Raw genomic sequence first — 18,306 nt, forward strand, 5'->3', positions numbered from 1 at the left:
TATATAATGCCCTTTATATGGCATTCTGGAAAAGGCAAAAACTAGAGGGACAGAAAATATATCAGTGTTTACCAAAGGCTAGTAGTGGAGGGACAGGACTGACTACAGAGGGTACAAGGAAAATTTTACATTGTGGTGGTTACATGACTATGTAAGTTTATTGTAATTCATAAATCTTTACACCTAAAAAGGGTGACTTGTACCATATATGTATTAAACCTCAATAAACCTGACTTTAAAAATCAAATGAGAAAAAATTCATGTTGTAAATGATTCAAAACAAAGCCGTTACATCATCCAAATTTTCTACAAAGTATATTACTTGTTTAAGAAGAAAAAAGCAAAACTATGTTCCTTGCATGAACTATACAAATATGAAAAGTACTGCAAAACTTTACAGAACATAAATGTCACCAAAAAATCAAATAGGAAAAAACTTGCAAGGTAAATTTACAGGTAAGTATATCCTACTTGTAAAATAATTTAAGGCAGGCATGGCAGCTGACAGCTGTAATCCCAGCACTTTGGGAAGCCAAGGCAGGAGAATTGCTTGAGCCTAGGTGTTCCAAGACCAGCCTGAGCAACATAGTGAGATCCCATTTCTAACAACAACAACAAAAAAAATTAGCTGGGCATGGTGGCACAAGCCTGTAGTCCCAGCTACTTTGGGAGCTGAAGTATGAAGACTGAGCTTGGGAGTGCAAGCTGCAGTGACCCATAATCGTGCTACTACACTCCAGCCTGAGTGACAGAGTGAGACCCTGTCTCAAAAAAATAAATAAATAAAATAAAATAAAGTAACAAAATAAAAATAATTCAGTGCATAGGCTCTTGCATATTCAAGTCTGTATTTCTTATATTCAGCAACTATTTAATGAGTGGCTGCTATATGTAGAACATCCTACAGCTAATGGGAAAATATAGAAATGTTTAAGAAATGACTCCATCTTCTAGGAGCTTCGTATCTGGAAGGAAACACAAAGTAAATGAAAAATCCAAAATAGAATGTGTCGCCCTACACACTACTTCATGAATCCAATCTATTAACCAAGCCCATAAAAATTCAACCATAAGCTATCAAAAGTCTACAACTAGGCCAGGCACGGTGGCTTACGCTGTAATCCCAGTACTTTGGGAGGCCGAGACGGGCGGATCACCTAAGGTCAGGAGTTCGAGACCAGCCTGGCCAATATGGTGAAACCCCGTCTCTACTAAAAATACAAAAATTAGCCAGGTGTGGTGGCGTGCACCTGTAATCCCAGCTACTCGGGAAGCTGAGACAGGAGAATTGCTTGAACCCAGGAGGTAGAGGTTGCAGTAAGCCGAGATCGCACCACTGTACTCCAGCCTGGGCGACAGAGACTCTGTCTCAAAAAAAAAAAAAAAAAAAAAAAAAAATCTACAACTAGCCTAATGTAACTTTCAGAATATTCACAAGGTAGAGTCAAATGGTGTCTAGATTGGCTTTGTCTTCTCTATTGTTTTTTTTTCCCAGAATCTCTGGAGAGTGAGTAGGGTGCTGCAAAATGGATTTGGGGTGGGTGTAAGCAAATCACAGCATATTCATCCACCAAATATATTTCATCCACCAAAAGATTACCTTACACACACTGAAACTGCATACTATTAAATTCCCTGCATTTTAAAAGAAAAAGTAACACCAAAAGCACCTCATGCTCAAAAAATCTCTACTACATATTTTACACATAAGTAAATCAATTTGGTTTATATATTATTCTCTGGGTGAGAAAAGATGACTCTAAATAAAGTAAACCTATCATACATTCTCACATTACCCACACCAAGGTAAGAAGAAAAAGTAAATGAGGCTGGACACGATGGCTCACACCTGTAATCCCAGCACTGTGTAAGGCCAAGGCAGGTGGATCACTTGAGGGCAGGAATTCGAGACCAGCCTGGCCAACATGGAGAAACCCTGTCTCTGATAAAAATACAAAAATTAGCTGGGTATGCTGACACGCGCCTGTAGTCCTAGCTACTCAGGAGGCTGAGGCAGGAGAATTGCTTGAACCCAGGAGCCGGAGGTTGTAGTGAGCCGAGATCACGCCACTGCACTCTAAACTGGGCGAAGGAGTGAGACTCTATCTCAAAAAAAAAAGGAAAAAAAAAAGAAAAAGTAAATGAACAGTTTATTAATTATTTTGGTAAAGAACAATTTTGAACCAGGAAGCTCTTCAAGGAAGGGCGAAATGAGGTGAGACTGGATTTCTTGGATCAATAACGGAAATTATGAGGTCACTTAAGTTTCTTGGACAAGAAGGTGTAGGAAGTGTACAAATGACAAAATGTTTAAAAGAGCAAGGGGCTCAAATATAAATTAGCCTGTTTTTGCAATCCTGTCAAAGGTCTTGAGGATGACTGATTTGTCACTGAAAATCTATTCACCAAATGTCTCTGCTGAGGGTTAGGGACTAATTTCTTGAGGAATGGTAAGCCTTGATCAACTTCAAATGAGTTGAGACATCTTAATCTATGGGGAATTCAGTCTCCCAAATTCTACTCAGTCTCCTTACTCTCAATTGACCTCTGTCTCCTTCATTCTAGGTATTTTAAGATTCTCCCACTTGCAAGAACATACAGAACTCGACCTATAAATATAACCAACCTCCTCCCAATATACTATATGACATCCATTTAAAAAGAAAGTCAAGCCCAGCATCCTTAAAAGTTTCTTTTAAAGATATAGAATATAGAACATAAACTCATTTCTACAAAAATATTGATATATAGTTGTGCATACAAAAAAGATTTAAAAGTATGAGTACCAGATATATATTCAAGATGATCAGGCAATTTTCTATTTCTTTCATAATACCTACTTGTATTTTCTAATAATTTTTCAACAATAAGCATGTATTCTAATGATTTTTATTAAATAAAAATTTTAAATCTTTATATCATTTTAGTAATTACTTTTTATGAAATTGACTGACAATATCCCCTTGTAAACCTCTCATGAAGGTTTTAGTGAACTCTGGGAGTATCCACGTTGATTAAGAGAAGAAAAGGAAAGCTACTAATATGTCTCCTATTGTTCAAAAATATTTCAGGTAAAAATTTAAGGTAAATTCTTAATTTCTTCTCTTTTGAGTAAATCCATATTATGGGATCATTCTACTCTTAATCCAAACAATAAGATTTTACTATGCATCTATGTGAACTGTCACTCACAAAAATCAGTAACTTTTATCTAACAAAAAGAAAAATGTACATATCAATAAGTTGGCTTTTCAGATTTCAGGAAAGTAACAAATATGGAGTTATGTTGGCCAGGCGCGGTGGCTCAAGCCTGTAATCCCAGCACTTTGGGAGACCAAGGTGGGCGGATCACGAGGTCAGGAGATCGAGACCATCCTGGCTAACACAGTGAAACCCCGTCTCTACTAAAAGTACAAAAAATTAGCCGGGCGTGTTGGCGGGCGCCTGTAGTCCCAGCTACTTGGGAGGCTGAGGCAGGAGAATGGCGTGAACCCGGAGGGCGGAGCTTGCAGTGAGCCGAGATCGCGCCACTGCACTCCAGCCTGGGGGACAGAGCAAGACTCCGTCTCAAAAAAATAAAATAAAATAATAAAAAAACAAATAGGGAGTTATTTCATCTACCTAAACATTAAGGCAACTACACTGTAATAAAAATTCTTCTATTTGTAAAAACGTAGATTCCAAGTTAACCAAAACATTTTTAATTCCTGGACACCTTCAAACATATTAGGCATTATATGTGTAATTTTTGTTTTTTTTGAGACACAGTCTTGCTCTGTCGCCCAGGCTGGAGTGCAATGGCATGATCTTGGCTCACTGCAACCTCTGCTTCCCAGGTTCAAGTGATTCTCCCACCTCAGCCTCCCAAGTAGCTGGGGCTATAGGCACACGCCACCATACCCAGCTAATTTTTGTATTTTTAGTAGAGACGTGGTTTCACCATGCTGGCCAGGATGGTCTCGATCTCCTGATCTCGTGATGTGCCTGCCTCGGCCTCCCCAAATGCTGGGATTACAGGCGTGGGCCACCGCACCCGGCCTAGATGTGTATATTAATAAATGAAGAAAAGACACACGGGTCTTACATGTATCTCAAAAAAAAAAGTCTCTACCAACTACTAAATCCTTTGTATAGGCAAGAAATAAAATCAATCTGATAAATATCAGCAAACTGTAGTTATACCTGTTTATCATATTTTAGAAAAAAATATTTTGACTATCCCATTTTCTAGAGGTTAGAATAACGAAACTATCTAAATTTTTATTAAAAATGACTCTTAGGGGGCCAGGCGCAGTGGCTCACACCTGTAATCCTAGCACTTTGGGAGGCCGAGATGGGTGGGTCATCTGGGGTCAGGAGTTTGAGACCAGCCTGGCCAACATGGCGAAACCCCATCTCTACCAAAACTACAAAAATTAGCTGGACGTGTTGGCACACACCTGTAATCCCAGCTACTCGGGAGGCTGAGGCAGGAGAATTACTTGAATCCGGGGGGCAAAGGTTGCAGTGAGCTGAGGTCGCACCACTGCACTCCAGCCTGGGCAATAAGTACAAAACTCCATCTCAAAAAAAAAAAAAAAAAAAAAAATTTTTTTTTAGGCCAGGCATGGTGACTCACGCCTATAATCCCAGCATTTTGGGAGGCTGAGATGGGTCAATCACCTGAGATCAGGAGTTCATGACCAGCCTGGCCAACATGGTGAAATCCCATCTCTACTAAAAATACAAAAATTATACAGGTGTGGTGGCGTGTGCCTGTAATCCCAAATATTCAGGAGGCTGAGGCACGAGGATCACTTGAGCCCTGGAGGCAGAGGTTGCAGTGAGCCAAAGTCGTGCCATTACACTCCAGCCTGGGCAACAAGAGCGAAACTCCATCTCAAAAAAAAAAAAACAAAAAACAAAAAAACATTTTTAAACATCTTTTTGGAGACAGAGTCTCACTCTGTCATCCAGGCTGGAGTGCAGTGGTGGGATCATGGCTCACTGCAGCCTCCGCCTCCCAGGCTCAGGTGATCCTCCCATCTCAGCCTCCTGAGTATGTGGGACTACAAGTATGCTACCAGGCCTGGCTAGTTGTTTTTTTTTTTTTTTTTTTTTGTAGAGAAGGGGTTTTGCCATGTTCCCAGGCCGGTCTCGAACTCCTGGGCTTAAGCCATCAACTGGCCTTGGCCTCCTAACGTGCTGGGATTACAGGTATGAGCCTGCTCCTGGCCTTAATTTCTAATGTTAACTGCATGAGTAACCTAGAAAACAGCTATTTACAACCCTGCTCTATTTGTAGATTTTGTGTGTGTGTGTATGTGTGTGTGTCTGTATGTGTATTTCAATACAGGAATTATCTGATCACTCCTAATGCTGATTGTATTTCTGAAAGGTCCTTTTTTTTTTTTTTTTTTTTGAGACGGAGTCTCGCTCTGTCGCCCAGGCTGGAGTGCAGTGGCACAATCTTGACTCGCAGCAACCTCCACCTCCTGGGTTCACGCCATTCTCCTGCCTCAGCCTCCCAAGTAGCTGGGACTACAGGTACCTGCCACCACAACTGGCTAATTTTTTTTTTTTTTTTTTTAGTAGAGACAGGGTTTCATCGTGTTAGCCAGGATGGTCTCGATCTCCTGACCTCGTGATCCGCCCACCTTGGCCTCCCAAAGTGCTGGGATTACAGGCATGAGCCACTGTGCCCAGCCTCTGAAGGGTACTTTCCTAAGACACAAACAATTTAAACAGACTACAATGATTTTCAGGACAGCACAATTATTTCCCTTCCTTGGCTCAATTTTCATATAATCCACATTTAGAATGTTATTTACCTTAAATGTTTTGATGTTCCTAGGCATAAAACCACTTACTTAAGAACACAGGCCAGGCACGATGGCTCATCCCTGTAATCCCAGCATTTTGGGAGCCCAAGGCAGGCAGATCACCTGAGGTCAAGAATTCGAGACCAGCCTGGCCAACATGGTGAAACCCTGTCTCTGCTAAAACTACAAAAATTAGCCGGGTGTGGTGGTGCGTGCCTGTAATCCTAGCTACTTGGGAGGCTGAGGCAGGAGAATCGCTTGAACCCAGGAGGCAGAGGTTGCAGTGAGCAGATACCACGCCACTGCACTCCAGCCTGGGCGACAGAGTGAGACTGCGTCTCAAAAAAAAAAAAAAAAAAGAACACTGAGCAAAAACACTTATTACATATGATAAACAGATTTTTTTTCTACTTTATAGGCAAAAATTACATTTCCACACAATAAAATGAGTGTTGGGCTAGTTAACTCAAGCTAGTGGCTAAGACATGATGCTATTATAAGGCTAAATTGGCCAGGTGCGGTGGCTCACACCTGTAATCCCAACACTTTGGGAGGCCAAGGCAGGTTGATCATCTGAGGCCAGGAGTTCCAGACCAGCCTGGCCAAAATGGGGAAATCCCATCTCTACTAAAAATACAAAAATTAGCCAGGCATGGTGGTACACGCCTGTAGTCCCAGCTACTCGGGAGGCTGAGGCAGAAGAATCGCTTGAACCCAAGAGGCAGCAGTTGCAGTGAGCAGAGATCAAGATCGCGCCACTACACTCCAGCCTGGGCGACAGAGCGAGACTCTGTCTCAGGAAAAAAAAAAAAAAAGGCTAAATTGACCATTTGATCACTGATCCTGTGAATTAACTTTCATCTACTGCGGGGTCCAGGGAGCATCAAAACCCCTGCTGGTCACGGTCTAGGCAGCATCAAAACCCCTGCTGGTCAGCCAAATGTACAGCTGGATCAGCACAAATCCACTATCACCACGTCTATTTATCAGCTTTCCCAACAAATCATGTAAGAGCTATCATCCTGACAGAGTGTACCAATTATATACCCAAGGCATCCTAAAATAAATGATAATCAAAAAAGAAAAAGTGTAAAATACACTTCAGATGCTAAATTGAAGAAATAAACTATTTTAAAATATAAGTTCATTTCTATTAAATTAATATTAATCAGTATTTATGCTTTAAATTTTAAAATGTTACCACACTAAATTTTGAGTCCCATTGCTAAAATAGAGACTGATAGTAGTAATATTTTTCTCTTTTCAACTGGAGGAAATGTATAAAATATTTAAAAAGACAACTGCTGCTTCCTTTAGCCTTTCAGCTTTAATAATCCTTATCCTTTTACCTTTATATAGCAATTATAACTTAAGAGGAACTTGTACCTTCAAATTACAATAAAAAATCATCTTGCAAAAAAGAGAGAGAAATCTGTTTATTTTTTCTTACTGGTAATAACTGCAATCCACTTTTCCACCCTCAGTTTCTCTTCTGACCTGCAACTCTTTCCCCATAATATGCTGCACAAGGCAATGGAATTACCACTTCATTCCTTTAGGTTTTGCCTCTACTAGAGATTGTGAATTCCCTCAGAACAGCATTGCTTCCTCCAGTCCTCCTTGGTACCAGCAGTGCACTAGAGAGTGTAAATTAACTACATGGTATTAATTTCCTCCAAGATCAGCCTCTCCTACTAGGTATGTACCATCCACCCCTCACACAGTTCTAGGCCATAAAAGACCTTCAATTTTAGCGAAAAATTGAGAAACTGAACCTTTTTTTTTTTTTTGAGATGTAGTCTCACTCTTATCGCCCAGGCCTGAACTTCTGAATCTTTTCTACCCCACTTGTATCAGCAAAGTACCTTACAAGTGGACATTTGTAATTTTTTGTATTAATCTTGCCTACATTCCTTTCCTAGTAGCCATACTCGACTGCCTCTTTCGAGGAAACAGGTTTATACAGTGGTTCATTCTCAAATACAAATGTTGTCTACAAGATAATAGTATGTCTAATGAAACGAAATCTCACTTCCGTGATCAACAATGTGGCCATTACAAAATTTACGAACCTATAAAATTGTAACACCTGTTTTTTAAAATTTACACTAAGACATGAAAATGCTTTCCTATATAGCTAATGTTAAGAAAGGTGCCTCACGCCTATAATCCCAGCACTTTGGGAGGCCGAGGTGGGTGGATGACTTGAGGTCAGGAGTTCGAAACCAGTCTGGCCAACATGGTGAAACCCCATCTTTACTAAAAATACAAAAATTAGCCGGCTGTGGTGGCGGGCGCCTGTAGTCCCAGCTACTCGGGAAGCTGAAGCATGAGAATTGCTCAAACCCAGGAGGCCGAGGTTTCAGTGAGCCGAGATCGCGCCACTGCACTCCAACCTGGACTACAGATCCAGGTTGTCTCTCAAAAAGAAAAGAAAAAAGAAGGATCCCTGGAGAGACGGAGGTGGGAGCAAGAAAAAAGGAAAAAAAAAAAAAAAAAGGACTGTGAAGAAACAGTTTAACATATTGCTTCCATTTCCATCTTTATCCCAAGAGAATTTAAATGGGAAAGAAAAAAAAAATGGAGGCAGAACCCATAATTCAAAATAACCATAAAAAAAGGAAAAAGATTTTGGATTTTGCACTGTGCATTTTAACCTGCCATCCTTTCAAGTAATTGTTAAAGAAAGATTTTTTTTAATCCACAGAATATTTTGCTTCATCCAGGAGCAGCTGGATCTCATATCATCCAGTATCCCCCGCCTCCACACACACACGCCGCTACCACTATCAGCCCCTGTGCCAAACGATCCATCACGGTAAAAAAAAAAAAAAAAAATTTAACCAGGAGGTTCATCTTCCCAATTCTCTCTAAGAAACCGTCATAGTCCGTCCTCCTCCCACCCCTAGGAAAATTGCCTATTCTAAAGGAACTAGGAAGGAGGGGGGAATCAGCTCATCATCCTTCTCCATAGGGAGAAAAAAGGCATTAACTTCCAACAAGAGACTGCTGCTCTTCTACCGTATCCCCTTTAGAACATAAAATATTAAGGGTTTCTGAAGCATTCACAGGAACAGAAAACTGAAGCCTGAAGCACTTCACTTTGCAGCAAGATAGCCACTTAAAAATCGTCCAAAATTTGGGGGATGGAGGTAACCCGTCAATACCCGCGACACCCCTACCCTAAGGTGCGGAGCAGGATTCTGTCAAACAGAAAATGCCACTCTCCGCCCCCTCCGCCATCCGGAACGCTGACCCGCGCGGAGTGCGGGGGCGGCCGAGGGCGGGAGCGGCGAGGAGGCGGGACGCGACACACGCACCACGCCGAGAACTGCTTCACCGCTTTTTAAAAGGTTTTAAAAATACAGTTTCTCCAGCCGAGAATTCCCACCCATTCACCAGCCCCAGCCCTCACCCAGCTCCCCACCCCCATCGGGGGCTCCGCCAGGCCGTGTCCCCGCGGCGGCCTCGGCCCCACGCCCCGAGGCGCGCAGCCCCCGACGCGGGGGTCCCCCTACGCGCCCCTCACCGCCCCGAGGCCCGACGCGCCCCAGCGGGGGATGCTTCGCACCTGGATGTAGTTGTTCTCGCAGTAATCGGCCACCCGTTCCAGATTTGTGTAGCTGTCGAAGAGGGCCCGGCGGCCCCCCGGGATTTCCTCTTCCAGCAGCATCTGCAGCTCCGCCATCTTCACATCCTCCTCCTCCTCCTCCTCATACAGGTCGCAGAGGGAGCGGCGGCCGCAGCGCCAGGGAAACCCAGGACCGGGAGAGGAGGAGCGGCGGTGACGGCGGCGGTAACTCGGGAGGAGCGAGAAACAGCCCCAGCACGCGACAGGGGAGGGGGCGACGGGGGCGGGGCGCGAGCAGACGGACTGCGAGGACGGTCACCGCTGCGACGGACGGCCGGGCGCGCGCACGCGCGCTCCACTCCCTCCGCCCCCGGGAGCCCGAAAAAGATTCCCACCCTCGCCCGCGCCGCCGGCCCCTCCCCCACTTCCGGCGTCTCCTAGCGACGGCCGGGGTAGGGGCCGGGGTGCGTGCGGGAGTTGGTGGCGCAGTTAACCCTTCCGCCGCCCGCTTGCCCCTGGAGCGGCTGGAGAAGCCCCCACCTCCCGGCGGCCTTTGTTAGCCCGGCGGGAACACACCACCCTGCTCTGCTGGCTTCCCGCCGGCTCCCTCCGGGACTCATCTCGGCTCTGTCCCCATGGAGGTCATCGGCCTGGGGAACTTCTCGAGGCTTTTGTCCCTCTGCTGCTGACAGGAGGCCGAAGGAGGGCACAGCCTCCACTCTTGGGACCCTCCTCTGTGAAAGATCACACCTCAACAGGGCAGGAATAAAACAAACTTTCACGCAGCTTTCAATGCCACCTGACTTCATTTTTCTCAAATTTGACCTCATCCTCTTTGTTGCAGTGAATTGCAGTTTCCTGACCCCAGCTTTCCTGCGCTCCTGCCTCTTTGCACTTCCCTACTAACGGCGTTCTCCCCTGCCAGGTTAGCCCCTTTCTCTTCTGGTTTGCGGTGCCGTGGGCCTCAGCCTTTTATGTTTGCCATTTCTACGATTCGCTTCCTCACTCACAACCTTTTCTGTCATTTCTGTAATGCTATCAACTTCGCTGTCCTTTTTCCTATTCATGGATTCAGTATTTAAAATTTTGAAAACGATTTTGCTTGTAGTAATTGCCTTCTTCACAGGGCTGTTACATAGGTAAAATCAACGTTTATTGTGAAAACACCTTGAAAAAACATTAAGTGCTACAAAAATTCAAGGCAGATAATTTTGCTCTTGCCGAGTTGTAATTCTGCTTTTATTCTCCAGATACTGTGTCTTGTTTTTCTAAATCCGACTACCCCACACAATGTAATCTGGAAAAACTAAAACTCCTGACCATTGCTGAGATATGAAGCCATGACCGTTATTTGTGCTGTGGAAAATCAAAGTTGACTCCAGGCAGTACCATCTTAGACTTGTGTAGTTAGAACAAGATCCATTGTTTCAACACTGTTCTTAATCAGGTGATCTCTTGGCCCTCCTACAGTGAATTTTTTTCATTAAGATAATGAGGAAACTTACACTTTCAAAAAAAATCACTTTAGGCCGGGCGCGCGCGGTCGTTCACGCCTGTAATCCCAGCACTTTGGGAGGCCGAGGCGGGCGGATCACGAGGTCAGGAGATGAAGACCATCCTGGCTAACACAGTGAAACCCCGTCTCTACTAAACATACAAAAAAAAATTAGTTGGGCATGGTGGCGGGCGCCTGTAGTCCCAGCTACTCGGGAGGCTGAGGCAGGAGAATGGCGTGAACCTGGGAGGCGGAGCTTGCAGTGAGCGGAGATCGCGCCACTGCACTCCAGCCTGGGCGACAGAGCGAGACGCCGTCTCAAAAAAAAAATCACTTTAATACCATATCATTACAAATTTCTGGAGCAAACCGTAATGTTATATTGGCTCCATGATACATATATTAGCAGAATGTATGAGTTTTCACTGTGGAACCTAAATTAAAGGATATTGAAAATGTTGGTCTAGTCCAACTAGTTTTATTCTTAAGCACTTTAACCATCTTCTGTAGTAGTGGTTCTCAAACTTAAGTGTGAGGAGCTTGTTAAAAATGAAAGCTGCAGGGTCACGCACACTAAGATTCATTAGTTTGAGAGCATGAGTGATGGAAAGGAGTAGTTACTTAAATGACACATCAACTTGCTTCAATGAATAAGACATGAATAATCAAGTGAATAAAACAAATGTTAGATGAAGCAAACTTTTCTTTCAGACTAAACTTCAATAGATCAAAAAATAATGTTGAACTTGAAGAAGCCTATCAGGTGAGTTAAATGGTAGACAGACTCTTCCCCCATCATTACTTATTCCCACCCAGCATTTTTTCAACTACTGCTTAGCAATTAGCCCAATAAACAAATTTCCCTCTGGGATGTTTCATCATTCTAGAAATTACCTAGAAAAGATTCTAGTATTTTCTCTAATTAGTGACAATCTCTTTGGGCCTAGCTTCCTTATCAAGAAATCAAAGGGTGAGGCCAGGCACGGTGGCTCTCGCCTGTAATTCCAGCACTTTGGGAGGCCGACACAGGTGGATCAGTTGAGGTCAGGAGTTCGAGACCAGCCTGGCCAACATGGTGAAACCCCCGTCTCTATTAAAAATACAAAAATTAGCTGGGCGTGGAAGCAGATGCCTGTAATCCCAGCTACTCAGAAGGCTGAGGCTGGAGAATCGCTTGAACCAGGGTGGCGTAGGTTGCAGTGAGCCAAGATCACGCCACTGCACTCCAACCTGGGCGACAGAGGGAGGCTCTGTCTCGAAAAAGAAAGAGAAATCAAAGGGTGAAACTCAGGTCAGGAATTCTGAAACTTGAGTGTGGACTGGAATCACCTGGAGGGCTTTCTAAACCAGATTGCTGGACCACACCTCCGGAGTTCTTTATTCAGTTGGTCCGGCCCAATTTATTAATGTATGTTTAACAAGTTCCCAGGTGTTGCCTATGAAACGGCCCTTCTGGCTCAAAAAGTCTATGATTCCAATTTCTGGCAGCTGGGAAACTCCATCTAGAGAGGTGCTTTGTACACAGCAGAATCTAAGATGCAAGAACATAAACAAACCCTTTGCTGCCACCAAGATTGATTAAGCAAAAAAGGGTAACTACAAAATCTGTAAAAGAGTATATAGTTATTAGGTTCTAGGATGAGATTGTGTACCTCATGAAAATCTTCCACTACTTCTCCATAGTTATTTAAGCTGATGAAGGTAATTGAAATCTGTTCATTTTTACAATTTTTCAGATGAACTGGTATGATAAAAGTGCATTTTCAAGCCCTTAGAGAGTTACAATTATAATAAAAGTACACACTTCACATGAACTTCTTATAAACATAAATAAGCAAACTCATTGCTCTAAGAACCCATATTTAAGAGCTTTAGTACAAGAAGATTTTCAAAATTATAGAAATCTAATATACCCATGTATGAGGTTGTGAAGTTATAACCTATCTTTAAAAAATCTCTTTCTTAAATTTATTCCAGTGTTTTAAAAATTATTAGCCCCTTCTAAGTCACATGTAACAGAAGCACATCTTACCTTTAAAAACTGTAACTTCTAGCAGGACAGGGTGGCTCGTGCCTGGAGTCCTACCTACTCAGGAGACTGAGACAGGAGGATCATCACTTCAGCCCTGGAGTTTGAGACCAGTATGGGGCAACATAGACCTTTGTCTCTGAAAAAAAAATTTTAAATGCATAAAAACAATTAATTTTGTATATGATTTAATAGCCATCTCTTTTTTATATTTTTTATTTATTTTTTTTGAGATGAACGTCTCCTGTGTCGCCCAGGCTGGAGTGCAGTGGTGCAATCTTGGCTCACTGTAATCTCTGCCTCCCAGGTTCAAGCAATTCTCTTGCCTCAGCCTCCCTAGTAACTGGGACTACAGGCACTCGCCACCACGCCAGGCTAATTTTTGTATTTTTAGTAGAGATGGGTTTCCACCATGTTGGCCAGGCTGATCTTGAACTCCTGACCTCAGGTGATCCGCCCACCTCGGCCTCCCAAAGTGCTAAGATTACAGGTATGAGCCACCACATTCAGCCTATCTCCTTTATAAGAACATATTGTTGTTCATTTCAGGCTACAAATGGGTCAAACAAAAATCAAATTACAATATATAATCATTATATACTGACTGACCTCCCTCATATCTTGGAAAATTCAAAATGTTCACATATTCATCAGATAAATTCAGGATGGATGCACTATGGAGAAAAGACCAGGGAAACAATGCTGAAGGCAGACACTGGTTTGAAGATTATTAAATCAATCCAGCTAAGAAATGATGGTGATCTCCAGGGAGAGGAGATGCAAAGAAATGGATGGAGTAATAAATATTTAGTAGGTAAAATCAATAGGGGTTGGTGAATGATTAAATATGGAAGTTAATGAAAGAGAGGAGTCAATGTTGGTGGTAAGATTGCTGGCTTGGGCACTTGGGTAGTTGGTGGTGCAATTTACATATAAATTACATAATATTTCACATGCCTGGAAAACTTCCAATTTACATTTATTTTCTGTATGTTTTGATCATTGTTATCAATAACACTGGCATACAGGACACTGTATTAGACTCTGTTGATACTATGCTACTCTAGGTAAGTTATTTAATTAAATAAAAACCTTCAGTATTATAGCATGTTTTGCCCTCTCAAAAGTCTTTAACAGCTATGGAGGGAGAGGGGGCAAAATCAGAGTAATTAACATGTGTTCAATGCCTACTATGTGTCAGGCATTTATTCTGCATTTCACATAAATTAATCTTCACAACTAAATGCAAAGTAGGTTTTATGATCCTCATTTCCAGATTCAAAAACCAAGCTTTAGAGAAACAAACTAACCAAATATACTTGGAAGTCAGGGAGTTAGCAATTATACCTGGTTTTGATTTTTTTTAATGTTTTTCTTTTCCATTATACCATGCTAAATCACACTTCTAGTTTAACTCTGTAAATGTAGTACTTCAATAATGCACAAAAACATTAGTAATGCCTATTGAACATCCATTACATAACCTCTTTTAATTTAAAAAAAAAAAAAAAAAAGGTTAATTCTTGCCAGGCACAGTGGCTCACGCCTGTAATCTCAGCACTTTGGGAGGCTGAGGCGGGAGGATCACCTGAGTTCGGAAGTTTGAGACCAGCCTGACCAACGTGGAGAAACCTTGTCTCTACTAAAAATACAAAATTACCCGGGCATGGTGGCACATGCCTGTAATCTCAGCTAGGGAGGCTGAGGCAGGAGAATCACTTGCACCTGGGAAGTGGAGGGTGCAGTGAGCTGAGATCGGGCCATTGCACTCCAGCCTGGGCAACAAGAGCGAAACTCTGTCTCAAAAAAAAAAAAAAATTGTTAATTCCTTTCAATAAAACGACTCTTTGATACTTAAAGGCATTCACTAAGTATAGAGTTTTTTTTTTCCTCAAAGCTGAACACAACCAATTCTTGTATTCTTCATCAAATATTTCACAGAATTATAGAATGTACAAGTTGGAGGGCATCTTAGAGATTATCTAGGACTTACCCCAACCTTTTACCGATGTGGGAACTGAAACTAAGAAATATTGATTGCCCAAGGATACCTAGTAAGTGTGAAAACCTAAACTCAAAATCAGGAGAAAGGAACAAAATACATTTTAGATACAAATATTATTTTTGAGCTGTTTCATGATATTTTGATGTAAATTCAGTTCTTATCCTTACAAGAAGCTGCCTCCTTCTGGGGTCTTCACCATCTTGTCAAAATCTTTAAAATGTGAACCCCAAATTGAACTCAGTATTCCATATTTCAAGCAAAAATGATACCAGACAACAATCCCAATACATTTTTTTTGGAACTTGACAACGTAATTTTAAAGTTCATGTATAAAAATAAAAACATAAGAGTAGCCAGGCCATTTCTGAAAAAGGATAATCCAGAAGAAAACTTGTGGTTCTAATTAATAAAAACACATAAAGTAGCCTGTAATCCCAGCACTTTGGGAGGCCAAGGCGGGCGGATCATCTGAGGTCAGGAATTCCAGATGAGACTGGCCAACATGGCAAAACCCCGTCTCTACTAAAAATACAAAAATTAGCTAGGCGTGGTGGTGGGCACTTGTAATCCCAGCTACTCAGGAGGCTGAGGCAGAAGAATCACTTGAACCCGGGAGGTGGAGGTTGCAGTGAGCCAAGATTGCACACTGCACTCCAGCCTGGGTAACAGAGCAAGACTCGTCTAAAAAAAAACCATAAAGTAGAGTAAATGAAATTATCACCAGAGTAGAATAAAAACTAAAAACTTGACTGGGCACGGTGGCTCACACCTGTAATCCCAGCACTTTGGGAGGCCGAGGCAGGTGGATCACAAGGCCAGGAGATCGAGACCATCCTGACTAACATAGTGAAACCCCGTGGTGGCAGGCACCTGTAGTCCCAGCTACTCCGGAGGCTGAGGCAGGAGAATGGTGTGAACCCAGGAGGCGGAGCTTGCAGTGAGCCGAGATCATGCCACTGCACTCCAGCCTGGGAGACAGAGCGAGACTGCGTCTCAAAAAAAAAAAAAAAACTCTAAAAACTCAATCCTAGTAAATACAAGAATTAAATATGTGATCAACGTGACATTTCAAATCAAAGGGAAATAAAGAGTACTAGAACAACTAGATAACAGGAAAAAAATGTTAGATCATGATATAAAAATAAATACTGGGCCAGGCATAGTGGCTCACACCTGTAATCCCAGCAATTTGGGAGCCCAAGGCAGGCAGATCACTTGAGCTCAAGAGTTTCAGACCAGCCTGGGCAACAGAGTGAGATCCTGTCTCTACAAAAAAAATAGAAAAATTAGCTGAGCATAGTGGCGCACACCTGTAGGCGCAGCTACTCAGGAGGCTGAGATAGGAGGATAGCTTGAGCCTGGGAGGCAGAGGTTGTAGTGAGCCGAGACTGTGCCACTGCACTCCAGCCTGGGCAACACAGCCAGATCCTGTCTCAAAAAAAGAATGATAAATAAATTCTGACTGAGAGAAGTGGCTCACACCTGTAATCCCAACACTTTGGGAGGCTGAGGCAAGAGAATCACTCGAGCCCAAGAGTCCAAAACCAGCCAACCAGCCTGGACAACAAAGTAAGACCCCTGTCTCTACAAAAAGAAAAAGAAATTAGCCAGGCATGGTGATATACGCCTGTAGTCCCAGCTACTCGGGGAGCTGAGGTGGGAGGATCTCTTGAGCCCAGGAGATTGAGGCTGCAGTGAGCCATGATCTGCACCACTGCACTCCAGCCTGGGCGACAGAGCGAGACTATGTCTCAAAATAATAATAAATAAATGCAACATAAATTCAAGATTTAAAGTTTTAAAAACACTAATAGAGGCTGAGCACAGTGGCTCACACCTGTAATCCAAGCACTTTGGGAGGCTGAGGCAGGCGGATCAATTGAGGTCAGGAGTTCAAGACCAGCCTGGCCAACATGGTGAAACCCACCTCTACCAAAAAATACAAAAATTAGCCAGGCATGGTGGTGTGCATCTGTAGTCCCAGATACCCGGGAGGCTGAGGTGGGAGAATCGCTTGAACCGGGGAGGTGGAGGCTGCAGTGAGCCGAGATTATGCCACTACACTCCAGGATGGGTGACAGAATGAAACCCTATCTCAAAAAATGAATACAAATACAAATACAAAAACTAGCCAGGCATGGTGGCACATTCCTGTAAGCCCAGCTACTTGGGTGGCTGAGGCATGATAATTTCTTGAACCCAGGAGGTAGAGGTTGCAGTAAGCTGAGATTTCACCACTGCATTCCAGCCTGGGCAACAGAGCAAGATTCTGTCTCAAAAAAACTTAAAGAAAATAAAGGTAAATATATGACATTGGAATGGAGAGGACTTTTCTAAATTACATTTTTAAAAAAAGGAAAATAAAAATGTTACACTTTCATATGATTTAAAATAGCACAAATAATTTAAAAAAGACAATCAGGAAAATGTCTGATGTTTATGATGAAGGGTTAATGTTCTTACTATATAAAGAATACATAAGAAGCTCTTAGAAATCAACAAGACAAATACCCAATAGAGAAAAGGACATAAACAGGCAAATTTACGGTGGCTCACGCCGGTAAACCCAGTACTTTGGGAGGCTGAGGCGAGCAGATCACGAGGTCAGAATTTGAGACCAGCCTGACCAACATGGTGAAACCCAATCTCTACTAAAAATACAAAAATCAGCCAGGCACAGTGGCGCACGCCTGTAATCCCAGCTACTCAGGAGGCTGAGGCAGGAGAATCACTTGAACCCGGGAGGTTGTAGTGAGCCAAGATCACACTGCTGCACTCCAGGCTAGGTGACAGAGCAAGACTCCATCTCAAAAAAACAAACAAGCAAACAAAAGGCAAATTTACAAAATAAGGAATACAAATAGTCGATAAATGTAACTAAAAAAGATTTGATACCCCAATTATCAAAGAAATGCAAGTAAAATAAAAAGATAACATTTCTCACCTATCAGATTGACAAAGATTACAAAGAATGACAATTATGACAATATCAACTATACATATTCATGAATTTGATATAACCTTTCTGAAAGGCGATTTGTAAATGTATATAGTGTGTGTGTGTAATCTGAATGGCCGAATTGTAGGGTTTTTTTAGTTTTACTCATCTTAATTTCTCTAAAATGAACGTAAATTATTTTTCTACAAGTCCAGTGAGACTTTTATCTCCTTAAATTAGAAAGGATTTCTTTCTTTTTTTTTTTTTTTTTTGAGACGGAGTCCCACTCTGTCGCCAGGCTGGGGTGCAGTGGCACAATATCGGCTAACTGCAACCTCCGCCTCCTAGATTCAAGCAATTCGCCTGCCTCAGCCTCCTGAGTAGCTGGGACTACAGGCTATGCACCACCACAGCCAGCCAGCTAATTTCTTTCTTTTTTTTTTTTTTTTTTTTTTTTTTTTTTTTTT

At 42.5% G+C, this 18,306-nt stretch overlaps 1 protein-coding gene across 48 annotated transcripts in view; it reads right to left on the minus strand.

The window, feature by feature from the left end:
- The window catches only part of ABI2 (abl interactor 2), a 110,579-nt gene extending 100,872 nt beyond the window's left edge, over positions 1 to 9,707 (minus strand). For 6 of the 48 annotated variants that reach the window (XM_058439400.1, XM_032754833.2, XM_032754828.2 and 3 more), the window contains exon 1: positions 9,373 to 9,703. In XM_058439400.1, the coding sequence (XP_058295383.1) occupies positions 9,373 to 9,489 (117 nt within the window). In that variant the 5' untranslated portion in view covers positions 9,490 to 9,703. Of the gene's footprint in view, positions 1 to 9,372 lie in introns of all 48 variants that reach the window. The other 42 variants (XM_058439360.1, XM_032754857.2, XM_032754865.2 and 39 more) reach the window with 15 other exon arrangements.
- Between the last annotated feature and the right edge of the window lie 8,599 nt (positions 9,708 to 18,306).

Source organism: Hylobates moloch, unplaced genomic scaffold (genome assembly GCF_009828535.3).
Source record: "Hylobates moloch isolate HMO894 unplaced genomic scaffold, HMol_V3 SCAFFOLD_1, whole genome shotgun sequence".
NCBI classification, from domain to species: Eukaryota; Metazoa; Chordata; class Mammalia; order Primates; family Hylobatidae; genus Hylobates; species Hylobates moloch.